The sequence below is a fragment of the Procambarus clarkii genome, chromosome 64, assembly GCF_040958095.1.
Source record: "Procambarus clarkii isolate CNS0578487 chromosome 64, FALCON_Pclarkii_2.0, whole genome shotgun sequence".
In the NCBI taxonomy this organism is placed as follows: Eukaryota; Metazoa; Arthropoda; class Malacostraca; order Decapoda; family Cambaridae; genus Procambarus; species Procambarus clarkii.
In genome coordinates this window covers 367,434-388,313 of record NC_091213.1, presented here as the reverse complement: position 1 = coordinate 388,313, position 20,880 = coordinate 367,434, and the positions used below count along the sequence as shown (strand labels likewise).

The 20,880-nt window shown below is 47.1% G+C and overlaps 1 protein-coding gene across 1 annotated transcript; it reads right to left on the bottom strand.

Annotated features, from left to right (window-relative positions):
* Positions 1-10,685: 10,685 nt before the first annotated feature.
* LOC138354647 (uncharacterized) lies at positions 10,686-12,065 on the bottom strand. Its single transcript, XM_069309004.1, has one exon. It carries the CDS (start codon positions 12,063-12,065, stop codon positions 10,686-10,688), a length of 1,380 nt encoding a protein of 459 aa, XP_069165105.1.
* Between the last annotated feature and the right edge of the window lie 8,815 nt (positions 12,066-20,880).

The following is a 20,880-nucleotide window of genomic DNA, read 5'->3' as shown; positions in this document are numbered from 1 at the left end:
AGTGGAATCAACAGCAACTGAGGATGGACAGCTTCAAGGTCATGTACTCGAACATAAATGGGATTTAGAGCAAGGAAGGTGAACTCGGGGAAAAGCACAAGAAGTGAACCAGGATGTAATTGGACTCACGGAAATAAAACTCTGAGGAATCATAATGAGTGCAGTGTTTCCCCAGGACTACACTGTAATAAGGAAAGAGGGAAGGAAGGGGAGGAAGTGGAGTGGCCCTACTGACGAGAAAGGAATGGAGTTTCAAGATGGTTATCCCGGGCTGCAAGAAGTTCAGTGACTACATAACAGGCACCATGACAATAGGAGGACCTAGAGTAATAGTAGTAACAGTGGTATATAACTCTCCGTCAAACAACAGAAGACCCAGGAAAGAGTATGACAAAAACAACATGGCAGCTAACACTTTAATTGAGGAAGTCGCTGCTGCCTGTAGAAATCGATCCCATCTGCTCATCATGGGGGACTTTAATCATGGAAGGATAGACTAGGAAAACAAGTAACCTCATGGAGGTGAGGAAACATGGAGAGCTAAACTGTTGGAAGCGACGACAAGAACTTTTTAAGTCGGCATGTCAAGGGTCCCACGAGAATGAGGCAACGATGAACCAGCAAGAAACGACCTAGTCTTCACTCTGAACGACTTCGATGTAAGGAAAATCGGTTTCGAAGCCCTCCCCCCCCTTCCCCGTGGGAATGCATGATCAGTGTACTGATATTTGAGTAACTGGTCGAAGTAGGGTTATTGCACTCAAAGAAGGGACCAGAAAACAAAAGGCTGGCATTCCAAACAGGAAACTATGAGGAGATAAGAAAATTCCCAACAGCTAAAACTTGGTAAACACAGCTAAAGCTTGGTCAGAGGAAAGATGGCCCAAGACATGACTGACCACATCACACAGAAGTGTAAGGAGGCAGCAAACAAGTTCGTCCCAGTTCAAAATGAAAAAAAAATGAAATGCAGATGAGATCCCCATGGTTTAATTAGATGTAAGCTAGCAAAGCAACCAAGTACAAGTGCATGAAGAAACTATAGAAATAACAGGACACTAGAGAGCAGAGGAAGATACCAGAGCACCGATAATACATCAGGGTGAAAAGAGGCAGAAAGACAGTATGAAAATGACATAGCAAGCAAGGCAAACACTCAACCTAAATTACTGCACAGCCACATCAGGAGAAAAACAACAGTGAAGGAACAGGTAATGAAACCGAGGATAGGGGCAGACGGATTCACTACAAACGACTAAGGTGTGTGCGAGGAACTCAATAAGAAATTCCAGAAGGTCTTCACAGTAGAGCAAGGAAAAGTCCCCGAAATAAGGGAGGAAATATCTAACCAAACATCACTAGATGAGTTTGTGACTACCAGTGAGGAGGTGAGAAAGCATCTGCTAGAGTTAGATGTGACAAAGGCTATAGGCCATGGATACTGAAGGAAGGCGCAGAAACTCTGTGCCTGCCACTCTCCATAGTATTGGAACTACATGGGCATCTTCCAAATTTTTGGCAGTTCACCTGTTACCAGTGATTTGTTACATACTATGGAGTTTTTTTTTTTTTTTTTTTAGGAAATAATAATAAAAAAAACTCCATGGTGTGTAACAAATCACTTGTAACAGGTGAACTGCCAAAAATTTGGAAGATGCCCATGTAGTTCCAATATTCAAGAGGGTGATAGACAGGAGGCACTAAATTACAGGCCAGTGTCACTAACTTGCATACCATGGAAAATGATGGAAAAGATTGTGCGAAAAAATTAGTGGAACATCTGGAGCGAAAGAACTTTGTAACACAACATCAGCATGGGTTCAGGGATGGCAAATCATACCTCACAGGATTAATTGGATTCTGTGACCAGGCAACAAAAATCAGGAAAGAGAGGGCTGGACAGACTGCATATTTTTGGATTGCCAGATAGCCTTAGACACCGTACCACGTAAGTGACCATTGCACAAGGGAAGGTACTCCACTACAATAAGGGAGTACCGATGCAACAGAAGACAGCGAGTCACTGAGGGGCGAGGTGTCTCGAGGCGTTACCAGTTAAGTCCCCCAGGGATCAGTCCTTGGATTTATACCGTTTCTAATATATGTAAATGATCTTCCAGAGGGTATAGACTCGTTTCTCTCAACGTTTGATGACGATGCAAAAATTATGAGGAGGATTAAGACAGAGGAAGATAGTATGAGGCTACAAGATGACCTAGACAAACTGAAGGAAAGTTCAACCCAAGTAAATGTAAGGTAATGAAACTAGGCAGATGAAACAGGAGGCCAGACACTGGATACCGAATGGGAGATGAAGTCCGTCATGAAACGCACGGAGAGAAAGATCTAGGAGTTGATATCACACCAAACCTGTCTCCTGAAGCCCACATCAAAAGAATAACATCGGCGGCGTATGCGAAGCTGGCTAACATTAGAACTGTCAATTTAGGCGGGTAGTTTATTGTGCACCCCATACTCATCCTGTGAGCGGTAGCGCTAAAAGCATTACAGAGGGCACAAAAGGTCTTTATCAGACCTCATCTTAGATTATTACATAAACAATTTCATCTATCCTTCACACCTTATAGTTACAATGTCAGCAAGTTAGAGAATGTTCTATTTCAAGAGCTGTATATTTACAGTAAGTCATTATACATTAATGGTAGGTCTTATCGCTAATACATAATAGTTTGACCAATGGAGATATTACAGTCATAGGGGAACAGGTGTTTATTATTGGTCTTCACAATACACTACTTGTTTCTTATTCTCATATGTCACTTATCTACTTGGAGCGAAATCTACAGTCTCCGTGGTGTAGTAGTAAGACACTCGCCTGGCGTTCCGCGAGCGCTGTCATGGGTTCGTATCCTGGCCGGGGAGGATTTACTGGGCGCAATTCCTTAACTGTAGCCTCTGTTTAACGCAACAGTAAAATGTGTACTTGGTTGTAACAACGATTCTTCGCGGTGGGGATCGTATTCCAGGGACCTGCCCGAAACGCTACGCGTACTAGTGGCTCTACAACAATGTAACAACTCTTGTATATATCTCTCAAAAAAATATGAACACAGTGAAAGGATTTCAGGTATTTAATCCATGGTAATAAGATAGGTTGCCATATCATACAGAGTGAGCACAGATTTGTCTCTAAATGGCTCAATTTTACTACACTCCGAGATATAGTGTTCGAGTGTGTGTCCCTGCCTATGTCCACACACTTTACACTTTACTTCATCTAGATCCCTATACAAGCCGAACTGCCAGAGATACTTGTAGCCAAGTGTTATACGAGCTGTGACAACATCTGTTAGTCTACTGACTTTGTTACTTGCCCCATACACATGTTTTACTTCACACATTTCATTGTGATGAACAATGGACCTGCTAGTTCCAGTTTGCACTGTTCTACTTTCTTCAAATTCATCCAGGAGTTCTCGTCTAATGACACTTAAGGGACATGAAAGTCTAATCCTAGAGTATGCGGCCCCAGCATGGAGCTCGTTCCATGTCAAACACAAGACGAAGCTGGACAAAGTTCAGAGGTATGCCACTAGGCTAGTCCCAGAACTAAGAGCCATGAGTAACGAGGAAAGGCTGAATGAACTGCACCTCACGTCGCTAGAAGACAGAAGAGCTTGGGGGAGACATGATCACCACATAAAAAATTCTCAGGGGAATTGACAGGGTAGACAAGGATGGATTATTTAACTCGAGAGATACACGTACAAGGGGACACAGGTGGAAGCTGAGTACTCAAATGAACCACAGACATATTAGAAAGAACATTTTCAATGTCAGAGTAGTTAGTAAATGGAATGCACTAGGAAGTGATGTGGTGGAGGCTGACTCCATACACAGTTTCAAATATAGACATGATAGAGCTCGAGAAGCTCAGGAATCTGTACACCAGTTGATTGACGGTTGAGAGGCGGGACCAAAGAGCAAAAGCTCAACCCCCACAAGCACAATTAGGTGAGTACAATTAGGCGAGTACACACATCCTCGTATGAGTAGTGTAACACAGCTGTTTTTATCTGCCCCGTTATCAGGCAATTGTCCTCATTACGGCGCTGCTAGTTCTCATGCCAACCTTTTGTGTGGTGTAATTTTTACAGTCTTCACCCTCCCCCTTCCCTGCCCCCCCCCCCGATCTCCCCTCACCCTGGGGCTCCCCTCTCACCCTGGGGCTCCCCCCTCACCCCGGGGCTCCCTTCTCACCCCTCACCCAGGGGCCCCCCTCTCACCCCCTCACCCAGGGGCCCCCCCTCTCACCCCCTCACCCAGGGGCCCCCCTCTCACCCCCTCACCCAGGGGCCCCCCCTCTCACCCCTCACCCAGGGGCCCCCCTCTCACCCCTCACCCAGGGGCCCCCCCTCTCACCCCTCACCCAGGGGCCCCCCCTCTCACCCCTCACCTTGAGGCCCCCCTCTCACCCCTCACCCAGGGGCCCCTCCTCTCACCCCCTCACCTTGGGGCCCCCCTCTCACCCCTCACCCTGGGGCTCCCCTCTCACCCCTCACCCTGGGGCTCCCCTCTCACCCCTCACCCAGGGGCCCCCCTCTCACCCCTCACCTTGGGGCCCCCTCTCACCCCTCACCTTGGGGCCCCCCTCTCACCCCTCACCTTGGGGCCCCCCTCTCACCCCTCACCTTGGGGCCCCCCTCTCACCCCTCACCCTGGGGCTCCCCTCTCACCCCTCACCCTGGGGCTCCCCTCTCACCCCTCACCCAGGGGCCCCCCTCTCACCCCTCACCTTGGGGCCCCCCTCTCACCCCTCACCTTGGGCCCCCCTCTCACCCCTCACCTTGGGCCCCCCTCTCACCCCTCACCTTGGGCCCCCCTCTCACCCCTCACCCAGGGGCCCCCCTCTCACCCCTCACCCAGGGGCCCCCCCTCTCACCCCTCATCCAGGGGCCCCCCTCTCACCCCTCACCCAGGGGCCCCCCTCTCACCCCTCACCCAGGGGCCCCCCCTCTCACCCCTCACCTTGGGGCCCCCCCTCTCACCCCTCACCTTGGGGCCCCCCCTCTCACCCCTCACCCTGGGGCTCCCCTCTCACCCCTCACCCAGGGGCCCCCCTCTCACCCCTCACCTTGGGGCCCCCCTCTCACCCCTCACCCAGGGGCCCCCCCTCTCACCCCTCACCCAGGGGCCCCCCCTCTCACCCCCTCACCCAGGGGCCCCACCTCTCACCCCCTCACCCAGGGGCCCCCCTCTCACCCAGGGGCCCCCCCTCTCACCCCTCACCCAGGGGCCCCCCTCTCACCCCCTCACCTTGGAGCCCCCCTCTCACCCCTCACCCCAACCCGTCCTCCTAAAAAGAACGTCACTTTTGGCTCGTATGCGCACTATGGCTAAATTTGGACGTAATTTGAAATGAAATCGACTCACAAAAGTGACGTTCTGTTCCGTTTTCTATTTGAGTCGTCCCGCCTACGCGCAGACGTTATGAGAGGACACTTTACATTAACGTTTTTCATAACGTTTTGAAACTTTATGAGAATTTCCTGCCCACCTAACCTACCAGAGGACCCTTAACTTACTGTTGGTGAAAAAAAAAATCCCACATTTATTTAAATTTTTTTTTCAATTTCAAATTACGTCCAAATTCGGCCATACGGGCAAACGGCCAAAAGCGACGTTCTTTTTAAGAGGACAGGTTGGAGCCCAGGGGCCCCCCTCTCACCCCTCACCCAGGGGCCCCCCTCTCACCCCTCACCCTGGGGCTCCCCTCTCACCCCTCACCCAGGGGCCCCCCTCACCTTGGGGCCCCCCTCTCACCCCTCACCCTGGGCCCCCCCTCTCACCCTTCACCCAGGGCTCCCCTCCCCCTGGCGTCCTAGATTCCGTAATTTTCCCACTACAGATCTCTTGTCTCATTTCTGAATATCGAGAAGACTTTCGACAGCGTCTCCCATCCGGCCATCCAGCAGGCCATGAAATGTAAAGGCCAAAGCCTTTAAGGACATACATCATGTCGGGCTATGAACAGTCCTCCGCCATAATTACCAGCCAAGGGGAGAAGTCGAAGGACATCCTGATTACTAGGGGGTGGGGTTGAAGAGGGGTTGAACACAAATCCTTATCTCCGTTTCTCTTCAACCTAATAATTGATGAGGCAATTACTTGGGCTAAGGAAATGGAGCTAGGAATTGAACGGGGGGGGGGGGGGGGGGGTGAAAAGGTATCAGCCCTGGCATTCACGAACGATTTGGTAGTGGCAGAACCCATCCCTGCCCTTGTGTGGCAGTGCACAATAGAAAGTTGTTTTCACATATCCATACATTAAAACATTGATTGTAACCATGATATATATGTGCTTCAGCCTACAGTTTAGACCTATTGTCTTGTGAATGACCCTCTGTCCTGCGTGACAGTGAATACCACCATTATCCTCACTCTAATATGGCTTTATCAAAATCCTCAGCTTAGGCAAAATTGTAATTAATTTTGTCAATAAAGATATTAATAATAAGAAGAAGAAACGGCTCCAGGACTACAGACCCTTATAAACAACATCTGTGCCACACTGCGTGGCTCTGGCCTTAAGGTGAACGCTGCTAAGTGAAGTACGCTATGCTTAGCGATTGATGCTCATCGCAAGACTTGCCATGTTCCCACTACATGGAAATATACTGTCAGAGGTGATGACATTGGCAGTATGAGTGTGGCAGATGAGTACAAGTACTATGGCATACTTATCGGGGCCAGAGGCAGACTATTATCCTACGGTTGCTTGTTTGAGGATGGTTTGACTATCACCACCCAGGCCCCCCCCCCCCTCAAACCCCAGCAGAGGTTATACTTACTTAAACACCAGTTAATCCCCAAAGATGAACCACCGGCTTGTTCTCGGACGCGTGTTCAAGACGGAATTAGCGAGGCTTGACAGGCGGTTGCGGCTCGGTATTCGTGGCTGGCTACAACTGCCTCATGATACCCCTAATGCCTTCTTTCATACCGACATAAAGGACGGTGGACTAGGAATTCAAGACTTTGCTGCATCAATCCGCCTACAAAAGAACAAGCGGCTCGGGACGTTGGTAGAGTCGGAGGATCCGGTGATAGTGGCAGCGGCTCTCCTACCCGCTTCTAAGCGTGAATGTGTCCTGCTTGATACCTACTTGATGGGGTTCTACTCCCCAAGCCCGGCCCGAGGCCAGGCTCGACTTGTGAGAGTTTGGTCCACCAGGCTGTTGGTTGGAGCGGCCCGCAGGCCCACATACCCACCACAGCCCGGTTGGTCCGGAACTTCTCTTAGAAAACAGCCCAGTTTCCTCTTGAAGATGTCCACGGTTGTTCCGGCAATATTTCTTATGCTTGCTGGGAGGATGTTGAACAACCGCGGACCTCTGATGTTTATACAGTGTTCTCTGATTGTGCCTATGGCACCTCTGCTCTTCACTGGTTCTATTCTGCATTTTCTTCCATATCGTTCACTCCAGTACGTTGTTATTTTACTGTGTAGATTTGGGACCTGTCCCTCCAGTATTTTCCAGGTGTATATTATTTGGTATCTCTCTCGTCTCCTTTCTAGAGAGTACATTTGGAGAGCTTTGAGGCGATCCCAATAATTTAGGTGTTTTTTAATTTATTTGTTAATTTTTTATTAAATAATTTTTTAATTAATTTTTAATTTAGGTTTCTCGTCTATGCGTGCCGTGTATGTTCTCTGTATTCCCTCTATTTCAACAATCTCTCCTGCTCTGAAGGGGGAAGTGAGTACTGAGCAGTACTCAAGATGGGACAACACAAGTGACTTGAAGAGTACAACCATTGTGATGGGATCCCTGGATTTGAAAGTTCTCGTAATCCATCCGATCATTTTTCTGGCTGACGCAATATTTGCTTGGTTATGCTCCCTAAACGTTAGGTCGTCAGACATCATTATTCCCAAACCCTTGACATGCTGTTTTTCTACTATGGGAAGATTCGATTGTGTTTTGTACCCTGTATTATGTTCCAGATCCTCATTTTTGACGTACCTGAGTACCTGAAATTTATCACTGTTAAACATCATGTTATTTTCTGCTGCCCAATCGAAAACTTTGTTGACACCTGCTTGTAGTTTTTCAATGTCTTCAGCAGAGGTAATTTTCATGCTGATTTTTGTGTCATCTGCAAAGGACGACACGAAGCTGTGACGTATATTTTTGTCTATATCAGATATGAGAATAAGGAACAGTAGCGGTACAAGGACTGTACCTTGAGGTACAGAGCTTTTAACTGCACTTGGACTCTATTTTATCTGATTGACTGTTACTCTGTGTTCTGTTCGACAGAAAATTGAGTATCCAGCGTCCTACTTTTCCAGTTATTCCCATTGACCTCATTTTGTGAGCTATCACCCCATGGTCACATTTGTCGAACGCCTTTGCAAAGTCTGTGTATACAAAATCTGCATTTTGCTTTTCTTCTAGGGCTTCTGTGATTTTGTCATAGTGGTTGAGTAACTGTGACAGACAGGATCTTCCCGCTCTAAATCCATGTTGTTCTGGGTTGTGCAATTCATTGTTTTCCATAAAACTAGAAATTTGATTCCTAATCACTCTTTCAAACACTTATTATGTGTGATGTTAGTGCAACTGGCCTATAATTTTTTGCCAAGGCTTTACTCCTCCTTTTGTGCAACGGAGCTATATCTGCAGATTTAAGTGCTGCTGGTATCTCCCCTGTATCCAGGCTCTTTCTCCATATTACGCTGAGTGCTCTCGCTACTGGTACTTTACATTTCTTTATGAATATTGAATTCCATGAGTCAAGCCCAGAAGCTGAGTGCATGGGCATATTGTCAATTTCTCTTTCAAAGTCTTCCGAGTTTGTGGTAATATCCGTTATATTATCTGCTGCTTGAATGTCATTCATAAAGAAGCTGTCTGGGTCATCAACTTTCATGTTTATTGGTGTGCTAAACATGGCCTCATACTGGCTTCTTAGAATTTCACTAATTTCTTTGTTGATGGGTAGTGTGGATTGTGGATGGGATGACTAATCTCTGTCATACTGGCGTCGATGGGTAGACCCGACCACGGGCGCCGGAACCCCTTCTAACAGAACGTCTGAGCGCTCTAGGAGTTAGAAAGCAAAACTGTACAGCATGGTTGACGGTGCCGGCCTTGCTTGTGAGGTTCCTTCCTGTCACAAGTGGGTCTCATCCGGTACCCGTCTGCTAAGTGGAGGAGATTTTGTTCATGCCATCCAGATTAGGGCAAACACTGTAGCCACACCGTCCAGAGTTGCTAGTGGTAGACCCGGGGCTTCTGGTCTCTGCGATGCCTGCAGGGGCATCTCACTTACACATTAATTAATAAATTCTAATTAATTACCAGAGTTGATAAGACGTTATCAATACTAATTATATATACATTTCTCTAAATAAGTCATTTAATATAAAACAATCAAATAAAATATTGCACCATTCTATTTACTGCACATTATATTTAATTTACTTGTGCCAACCCTTATGCTGGTTAGGACAATATTGGGCTGGTTTAGAACTAAACATTGTCCAGACTAGTCCAGTCCAATTACTTGTGCTGAACAGTGTCAGGATAGGATAATATTACTTGCATAAAGCTGAACTTAAAATTGTCCAACATAACACCATTTAAACAACTGTGCAGACCCTAAATAGGGCGAGATTCATTTGCATCACGAATTGTGTTTCACATATAATCATTCTATTATACCGTATTATAAAAAATTGTATGTAATTATTTCTTCTTTGAGTGATAAAAAGTGTTGCTATCCATCCAACGGTGATAAAGATGAGCTAGCTTTCGGAAAATCTTTATAGTAACACGAATTACCACTCAAATCAAAACATTGTATAGATATTCAATTTAATATTTTATGTGCCAACCTCTGTAAGAAATAGGATTCAAGCCTAGTAATTTAAATATAACCCTAGGCTATTATTACTAAATATTTGCTCACAATTTATGAGCCAATACCCGAATTATTTCCACTAAAAAATGATGGGGGCCAACCAAAGCAAATTCAACAAGCAGTACAACAGATGAAATGTCTGGTAACAGTATACTGTACCTCAGATCATACGGGAGTCACAAAGGACATGTGACTCAACAACTGAAAAAGTGTGATCAATTAATTCGGTCAAATGTGACACTTGACATTATCTTGAGATGATTTCTTTTTTTTTTTTTTTTTAGTGTCCCCGCGGCCCGGTCCTCGACCAGGCCTCCACCCCCAGGAAGCAGCCCGTGACAGCTGACTAACACTCAGGTACCTATTTTACTGCTAGGTAACAGGGGCATAGGGTGAAAAACTCTGCCCATTTTTTTTCTCGCCGGCGCCCGGGATCAAACCTGGGACCAAAGGATCACAAGTCCAGTGTGCTGTCCGCTCGGCCGACCGGCTCCAAAGTACACTCAAAAAGTACCAGAAAGCCACATAGAGGTGGCTAAACAAACTTTACAAAAAATTAATGAGGCTCTGAATAATTATCTTCAAATCCTCATTCAACAAAATACTGAACTATATTTTTAATAAAATACAATATAAATCATATATACATAAATTTTACAAGGCAATACTACATTACATATACAGTAGTATAGTTCTCAATAAACCAGTGTTTCATTATCATAGAGCATGAACGTTAAACCCCTAAATGTTATACTTATTTTTCTGTAAATGATTTACAATATTGGAGATGATATTTACATTAGTTTACAAGAGCCGCCTTCCATGCCGACACGTTTACAAGAGCCGCCTTCCATGCTGACACGTTTACAAGAGCCGCCTTCCATGCCGACACGTTTACAAGAGCCGCCTTCCATGCCGACACGTTTACAAGAGCCGCCTTCCATGCCGACACGTTTACAAGAGCCGCCTTCCATGCCGACACGTTTACAAGAGCCGCCTTCCATGCCGACACGTTTACAAGAGCCGCCTTCCATCCCGACACGTTTACAAGAGCCGCCTTCCATGCCGATACGTTTACAAGAGCCGCCTTCCATGCCGACACGTTTACAAGAGCCGCCTTCCATGCCGACACGTTTACAAGAGCCGCCTTCCATGCCGACACGTTTACAAGAGCCGCCTTCCATGCCGACACGTTTACAAGAGCCGCCTTCCATGCCGACACGTTTACAAGAGCCGCCTTCCATGCCGACACGTTTACAAGAGCCGCCTTCCATGCCGACACGTTTACAAGAGCCGCCTTCCATGCCGACACGTTTACAAGAGCCGCCTTCCATGCCGACACGTTTACAAGAGCCGCCTTCCATGCCGACACGTTTACAAGAGCCGCCTTCCATGCCGACACGTTTACAAGAGCCGCCTTCCATGCCGACACGTTTACAAGAGCCGCCTTCCATGCCGACACGTTTACAAGAGCCGCCTTCCATGCCGACACGTTTACAAGAGCCGCCTTCCATGCCGACACGTTTACAAGAGCCGCCTTCCATCCCGACACGTTTACAAGAGCCGCCTTCCATGCCGACACGTTTACAAGAGCCGCCTTCCATGCCGACACGTTTACAAGAGCCGCCTTCCATGCCGACACGTTTACAAGAGCCGCCTTCCATGCCGACACGTTTACAAGAGCCGCCTTCCATGCCGACACGTTTACAAGAGCCGCCTTCCATCCCGACACGTTTACAAGAGCCGCCTTCCATGCCGACACTTTTACAAGAGCCGCCTTCCATGCCGACACGTTTACAAGAGCCGCCTTCCATGCCGACACGTTTACAAGAGCCGCCTTCCATCCCGACACGTTTACAAGAGCCGCCTTCCATGCCGACACGTTTACAAGAGCCGCCTTCCATGCCGACACGTTTACAAGAGCCGCCTTCCATGCCGACACGTTTACAAGAGCCGCCTTCCATGCCGACACGTTTACAAGAGCCGCCTTCCATGCCGACACGTTTACAAGAGCCGCCTTCCATCCCGACACGTTTACAAGAGCCGCCTTCCATGCCGACACGTTTACAAGAGCCGCCTTCCATGCCGACACGTTTACAAGAGCCGCCTTCCATGCCGACACGTTTACAAGAGCCGCCTTCCATGCCGACACGTTTACAAGAGCCGCCTTCCATGCCGACACGGGACAATATGAGAAGGCTGTCCAAGGTCGTCTGGGTAAATTAACACACTTCTTGCAACAATTCAATATAAACAGTTTCTCACAATGCTCCAACATCAAGTGGAGTTAATATATTTGAACCATTTAATGAAGTTCGTCTTCCTGCCATTGATTTACCTTAATTTCATGGCAAAGATGACAGAAACTTGGAATGTTACTGGAACACGTTCGATTCACTAGTGAACGCTAAAAGTTCCATTAATAAACCAAAAAATTCCTTTATATATATAGTACGCTTAAGGGAGAAGCAAAGGCAGTTATTGATCATGTGATTCAAAGTGATTACGACTATGATACTGCCATACAGTTGTTAGAAGTGAAGTATAGCAACAAGGATATTGCTATAGCTAACCTCTACTATAACCTGAGAGCAATACCAACACCTGAAGCTCTTCAAGAATTTAGACTCCAAGTGGAGTCTCTAGACAAAGCTCTTGCTGCCAAGGCAGATGTACTTAGAGCAGAATGGCTGTTAAAATTAGAGATTCATAGGAAATTCCCCATAGACATTCTAGCCTCCATCTGTTCTCATTATTGGACAGACATACCGGGCGCTGTTACCTAGCAGTAAAATAGGTACCTGGGTGTTAGTCAGCTGTCACGGGCTGCTACCTGGGGGTGGAGGCCTGGTCGAGGCCTGGTCGAGGCCTGGGGGGTGGAGGCCTGGTCGAGGCCTGGGCCGCGGGGACACTAAAAAGCCCCGAAATCATCTCAAGATAACCTCAAGATAACCTCAAGATACTCACCCTCGATGAAATATATGAAGGGTTGAGGATGACGGTGAACGGAACGAGAGCACACGAGACAATAGTACCAACAACGAGTTCTTCAACTGACAAGTCAAAACCAACGAAGTCCATAGAGGACCCAACTAATAATAATAAACCCAAGAGTACAACAAGTACTCCAACTAAATCTAAACAATCTATTCCCACACCAAAGTGGAACAATGGCAGTGTGGGCACTTACACGCCTTCTTGATACCTGCTTGATGGGGTTCTGGGAGTTGTTCTACTCCCCAAGCCCGGCCCGAGGCCAGGCTTGACTTGTGAGAGTTTGGTCCACCAGGCTGTTGGTTGATACCTGGTTGATGGGGTTCTGGGAGTTGTTCTACTCCCCAAGCCCGGCCCGAGGCCAGACTTGACTTGAGAGAGTTTGGTCCACCAGGCTGTTGGTTGGAGCGGCCCGCAGGCCCACATACCCACCACAGCTCGGTTGGTCCGGAACTACTTTTAGAAAACAGTCCAGTTTTCTCTTGAAAATATCCACGGTTGTTCCGGCAATATTTCTTATAGTCGCTGGGAGGACGTTGGGACACACCAAGTCTACAGTTACTGTGTCACCCAAGGCGACGACTTGGGTGCTTACCCTACTCTTAATGTCTACCTCAGTCCCGACGAAGCCGCCACGAAGATGGGAAGAACAAAAACGTTCCTAAGTACTTGCGTAACTGCTTCGTGAATCCAGGTACCCATTCACAGCTGGGTGAACAGGAGCGTACAGTTAAGGATTGGTGCCTAATCAATCCTCCCCGGCCAGGATATGAACCCAGGCCAAATCACTGGCGAAGCGCAGGGCGAGTGTGTTACTACTGCACTATGTGGACTGCCTACTGCAGTGCTCCTCTCCTCTGCCTACTGCAGGTCTGCTTCAAGTACAATACATCGTGCATGTATATTATACAATAGGGTATGACTATTTGCAGTCTACAATTTAGATTTTGTATAATGTATACTATCGCTCCTGTGATTTTTAATTAGTTTCCAGATTAATCCCCTATCATAGGTATTTGTATGGTCAGCACAGTAACCGGACCAGACAATGTGGTGTAGTCATTGTGGTGATTCACCTTGGCTATAGTCACATCTGGCAGGTTAGCGAGGCTGAGCCACTACCAGAATACTCAGATTGTAAACTCTGTGACAGGCCTTTAATGCATTCACTAGAATACTATATCTACCACTTGGGCTGGACGGTAGAGCGACGGTCACGCTTCCTGCAGGTCGTACTTCAATCCCCGACCGTCCTAGTGGGTGTGCTCCATTCCTTCCCTCCGTCCTATCCAAAATCCTTATTCACATATCTTTTCCAAGTGCTACATGACCATACTGGCTTAGAGCTTTCCCCTGATAATTACATTACATTGAACACTATATTGTTGAATGTGAAACCGTAAAGGACTTTAGACCTCCTGGCCTCTTGTACCACCAACTGTGTAACTATTTCATTGACTCAGGTGTTCTGGACGACATCCTAACAATTTATCCAAAATTTCCTTGTTCATTTTGAAAAATGAAGAACATTTTTTTTTAAATTGCATCTCTTATGAACCCATCCGTGTCCTTGTGTGGCAGCGCACAATAGAAAGTTGTATTTACATATTCGTACACTGAAATGTGTAGTCTAATGTAGTTGACTGTAACCATGATATGTGTGGTTCAGCCTACAGTTTAGATCTATTGTCTTGTGTATGACCCTCTGTCCTGTGTGACAGTGAATACCACCATTATCCTCACTCTAATAAGACTTAATTGAATTACTCAGATTAGGCAAAATTGTAATTCATTTTAATTAAATTATGTAGTAAACATAGATTATTTGTCTAGGGGTGAGGGAGGGGTCCCAGCCCCTCTCGCCCCCCCCCCTCCCACTTGTCCAGCCCCTCTCCCTCTCACCTCATTAGAATTCATTGCTTGCACTCTCCCGTCTCCCCTCCCTGCGACCCCTCGTGATGACTCATGCACGGAGAGGAGGGGAAGGCCGGGGAGGCCCACGCCTCCCACAGTGTGGGAGGCGTGGGCCTGGGGGGCATGGGGTGTGGGGGAGGGGGGAATATGGGAGAGAAGAGGAAGGGGAAGAGCCGACAACGATGACTAATGTTAGTCATTCATTATGCACCCCATCCCGTGGGCGGTGATGCACCCCATGGTATGGGGTGCATCACCGATATAGAGGTTACGCCATAGAGCCATTCACAACTGTAGGCCTAACAAAAAAGGTGATGGCACAGCTATATATTACCAAGACCCTTCATCTGCAACAGTGTCATTAGTGATAGAGATGACTACTGTGAATATACCTTTGATCAATTTTCAATTAAATCCCTTAAATTCTCCTTGACTATTGGAGCCATCTATAGATTTCCCAATACAAACGTAGCTGCATTCTCAGATAACTTAAGGAATCTTATCATAAACAATAATCAGAACAAAAATCACATCATTCTGGGAGGTGACTTCAATATTGACCTAAGGCAACAAAATAGCCCTTAAGTCGACTATTTCCTAAGCAGCATGAACTCCTGTATGCTAATCCTCACAATCACCAAGCCCACCCGAGTCCCTCAAACATCCGCTACTACCCTGGATCACTTATGGACCAACATAACAGCTCCCCCTTACACCAGGTATAATAATTGACAGAACAACTGACCACTATCCTACCTTCCTTGTAGCGGACATAGACCACTAGCTAACAAGGAACTTACCCTTAGGTTACACAGTGAAGCAGCAATAGGCAATCTCACAAATGCCCTCCACTATATAAACTGGGAATCTGAATTGAATAATACACAGGATGTATATATTCGTTAACTAGCCTCTTACTCTCCAAAATTCTATGCCTGTGCAATACTTACTGTCCTCTCCTCACCAAGCAAGTAACTGGCAAAAGATTAAATAATCCCTGGTTCACTAGTGGCATACTCAAAGCAATCGACAAGAAACATGAATATGATAAAAAAAAACTTAGGATTGACTTAATTGCAAAGGAAGTAGTTAAGAGGTACTCGTCAGTGCTTACCAGTATAATAAAAAAAGCAAAACTTTCCTATTATGAGAACAAATTCAAAGAAGCAAAAGGCAACATGAAAAGTGCACACAGAGAGCCATCTCTACCATCCTGGGAGCTAAACAACACTCACATAACCAGATAAAAACCTCCAAGGATGGTTATACACCTGCAACAGATCTAGAAAGAACAACTGAATTTAATAGCTTCTTTTCATCGATTGGTGCTAACCTTGTCCAAAAAATCCCACAGACCCAGACACATGTTACCACATATCTCTCAGGCAGATATCCAAACTCTCTTCTCCTTTCACCAGTCACCCCTACAGATGTTGTGTCCATCATTCACTCACTAAAAACCAAAGCTGGGAACATTAGTGAAATACCATCCATGGTATACACGAGCGCCTCCCATGTCCTTGCACCGCCCATAGCTCTGCTGTTCAACAAATCTCTGGAGTGTCATACCTTCCCTGATACCCTTAAAAAAGCAAGAGTAACGCCAGTTCATAAAGGAGGCAATACGGCAGACAAACAATTACAGACCCATATCAAATCTACCTACTATTATAGACTGGGTTGGTTGGTGTTGTCGTCGTTGATCCTTCTCTATGGACAACCCAACCCACAACTCGGCAGAGTGCTTATACTAGGAGATCACCCTTGGCGCTTCTGGCTCTTGGAGAGGGGCTCAACGTCACACGTTTAGGGGATGCGGCTCCAACACTTAGCCTCGTTGTCACGTGCACACACCCACTCGAGCCGCTGTGACTCCCCACTCTCTCCTTATGAGATATGATCTCCTCAATCCCCTATGACTTACTAGTATTACCTCCTACCCTGTCCACAGCAGTGGTTCTTGGTTCTCTCTCTCTCTCTCTCCTCCTTTACTACCTCCTGGGAAGCCTCACTAGGACAAGGGCAAACACCAGCAAATTGTGACACATTTACTGGACAAAGCACATACACGATACATACACACATATAATAATAATGAATCCTATACTCTATAATATCACAATCAGGTTGCACTCCAACACCATCAGAACTCTATTATCAGCTTATCAAGTGGTATCCTATCTCCTGGTTCACCACCTGATACTATTAACCTCCTCAAGTTGATCAAGCCTACATAAACTGTTGCACTATCAGCAAGATAATGTATATATAGAAAACCAGCATTTGAATGCAATAACATATATCAGTATAAATGTTCATTGATACACAACAATGATTAATCGATCACTGTCAGTCCTCGAGCACATACATCTGTAGGTAATCAAGCCTACGACTGCAACTAAGCTTCAGAATAAATCACTCCTTGACATACGAATGCAAACAGTCACTCACCTCTCACTGCGTCTTGCACGCTAATGACAACCAAACACTATCAACTCCCTATAAGTAATCCACCAGAACTTCCCCTTCCACCTCTGGAAGTTCACTACCCTAATATCCTTAGGTTCTTCCGGGCTTCACTACCAGGATCCTCTGCAGCTCCTCCAGGCTGCTATCATGAAGTTTCCTTGAGCAACTACGGTGCTTCACCCTTCTGCTAGGGTCCTCCACAGCTCTCTTGGCTGCTACACCATGAAGTTTCCCCGAGCAACTATGGTGCTTCTCCACTTCTACAAAAGCACGTGACACTCCTCTTCACTGCTGCTTCTCCTCACAGCTCGAGGTCCTCTGCTCCACTACCTTGGAATCTCATCAGCTACTTCATCTGCTGGCTTCGAAGTTCTCAGCAACTTCTTCCCCAAAAGACAAACCTGCAACCCATCGACACTCCAATAAAATGTTCCCCTTTAACACATAAACAAAAATAACCACACAATATGCTTGCCTCAAACCTCTATCTGTCCTCTACATACAGCGAGAGTGGACTCCCCCGCTTTGGGCGGGTCCATACTCCACCTCGCCTGGCGGCGGTCCTCACTCGCTGGGAGGGTCTTCCTCCGTCAAGAGCCAGGCTCCCTCAGTCGTCCGCCAGCGCTCAGAGGGGGCGGACGTCGCTCCGTGTTCCTCCCTCTCCACTCTCTTATTTCAGGCTTTCTGCCTTATTAAAACATGTCTAACTTATAAAATAAACATCGCTACTGTCGCTGGGCACACGACCAACTACAAGTGATCACTATGAACTGGCGTATATCGTGCTTACCACAGATTAATTGATCGAGGGCGCTTTCCCTCTGACGGCGTCTGGTCAGGGCGCTCCACACAGCCCACGAAAATGCCTCTGAGCAGCTTATTAAACTCTCCTCGCCGTCCAAGACTTGACACCACAACGTTCTCAGCTCAATTCCACAGCTGGCACGTCTGCACACTTCTCTTCTCTTAGAGATATATCACTAGGGGTTCCCTTCTGGCGGGAGCTCAAACGGAGCGCGGCTTCCCCCTGCGATGTCTGGCACTCAAGTGAGGTCAAAGCCCTTCCAGAAGCGAGCCTCACGCCTCCAGCAAAATGTCCACATCTCCTAGCCAGTCATTTATCCGTTTTCTTCTTCATTGCCCATAATCTCAAATTGTTATACATATCCAACCAGCCATTTTACATATGGGTTATCACCTCAATATTTGCTAGACCTTCTAGTTAGGTCAGGCTTGCTGAATAACTCTCAAGAAGGGAGACTCGTTTCTCCTGTAGGCTGAGATCATAACACTCCCCTCCCCTTATTTTTGAGAGTTATTCTAATGGCTAGGCTCGAGATAACGCATCAGCCACTACATTGTCTCGCCCTCTTATGTGCGTTATCACCAGGTCATACTCTTGGAGCGATAAAAACCATCTGGTTAATCTCTGGTTTGCATGCTTCATTTTCTTCAGGAAAACTAGGGGATTATGGTCTGTATACACCGTTACTGGGTGTCCTCCCCCACTCACATACACTTCAAAATGTTTCAATGCCATCACCAGGGCCAAAGTCTCTTTCTCGACTGTACTGTACGACCTCTGGTGCTTAACGAACTTCTTCGAGAAGAAGGACACGGGGCGGTAAATTCCATCATTCTGCTGCGTCAGTACAGCTCCGGCCCCTATATCACTGGCATCTACAAATAACGTAAACGGCGCTTCAAAATCTGGCGACACTAGTACAGGTGCCTCAGTCAACAGTCTTTTGGTCTTCTCAAACGCTTCTTGTGCTGTTCCATTCCACTCCCACTTCTTGCTCTTTGATAGCAAACTCGTCATAGGAGCGGCTATGGTGGAGAAATTTTCACAGAACTTCCGGTAATACCCAATCATACCGAGGTATCTCAACAATTCTTTCTTACTCCTGGGCACCGGGAAGTTGTCAATGGCCTCCACCTTTGTTCTTACCGGAGCAACCTCGCCTTGCCCTACTATATATCCAAGGTACTCCAGGCGGGCTCTCCCGAACTCGCTTTTTGCCAAGTTGATCGTCATGTTGGCCTTCTCCAACCGATCGAACAAATCTAAAAGTCGATCCACGTGATCCTTCCAGGAATCAGCGAACACCACAATATCATCGATGTACACTGCACATCCAGTCGCGCCTTGTAATACCTGATTCATTACTCGTTGAAAACAACTACCACTATTCTTCATTCCGAACGGCACCACTTTATATTGGTACAAGCCGTCGGGTGTCACGAACGCTGAGATCCTCTTGGCCTCCTCAGACAGGGGAATCTGGTAGTATCCCTTCAACAGGTCTATCTTCGAGACATACCGTGCACTCCCGATCCGATCTATGCAATCGTCAATGCGCGGTATCGGAAACGAGTCAGCGACCGTGAGTGCATTCACTTTCCTATAATCGGTACAGAACCGGTACGTGCCATCACTCTTCTTCACTAGGAGGCACGGCGAACTCCAGTCACTGTCGCTAACCTCTGCCAAGTCGTTATCTAGCAGATACTTTACTTCTGCTCTCATTGCCGCTGCTTTCTCCGGGTTAACTCTGTAAGGGTGCTGCTTTATGGGCTCAGCACTCCCTACATTCACTTCGTGCACCGTTCCGCGGTGTCTTCTAGGCACGTCCGTGAATAACGACTTATTCCTCCGTAGGATCTCCACTAGCTCCTGGCGTTGGTCATCCTCCAAATGACCCAGACGCTCACCTATCTTGGCCAGGCTTTCTGTATTTGATATCTTCGCGCCGTCGGCCATCTCTAACTTACAGTTCTCCTCTTCTATCCCTTTGCCGTCTCCACACAGCACCGTCGCCTGCAATGGGGTTTCCATCGGTTCTTCATCGCCTAGAGGCTTATCTCTGTCATAGTACCTCTTCATCATGTTCACGTGGCAAACCTGTGACTTCCTCGGACGATCTGGCATGTGGATTACATAATTCACCTCCCCTAATGCCTTCTGGATGGTATATGGTCCACAAAATCTGGACTCGTATATACTTCCTTTTACCGGTAGCAGGACTAACACCTGATCTCCTTCTTGAAATTTCCTGCCCTTCGCCTTCCTGTCGTGGTACCTTACCATCTCTGCCTGGGATGTCCTCAAATTTTCCTTGGCCAAATCTCTGGCCCTAGAGAGTCGCTCTCTAAAGGTCTTCACATATTTTCCCACGTCCACCTTAGGCCTATCCACGGTGAGCTGCTCCTTCAGCGCGCCCACTGGGCTCCTCACGGAGTGTCCGTACACCAGTTGAAATGGGGTGAATCCGAGTGATTCTACTACCGCATCCCTGATGGCGAACAACACGGATGGTAATGCCTCGTCCCAACTACTCCCTTCCTCAGCTACTCCCTTCCTCAGCGCAGTATATCCTCAACAAGCTCTTTAGCGTTCCATGGAAACGCTCCAATGCTCCCTGCGACTGAGGGTGATACGGTGACGAGCGCACTTGCTCTACTCTCCATCCTTTCACAGTTTCCCTAAACAACTTCGACTGGAAGACACTCCCCTGGTCCGTCTGGATAACCTTGGGCATTCCTACCCACGCAATGTAGTTCTGTAGTCTATCCAGAACGGCTCTCGACGTCACTCTTCTCAGAGGGATT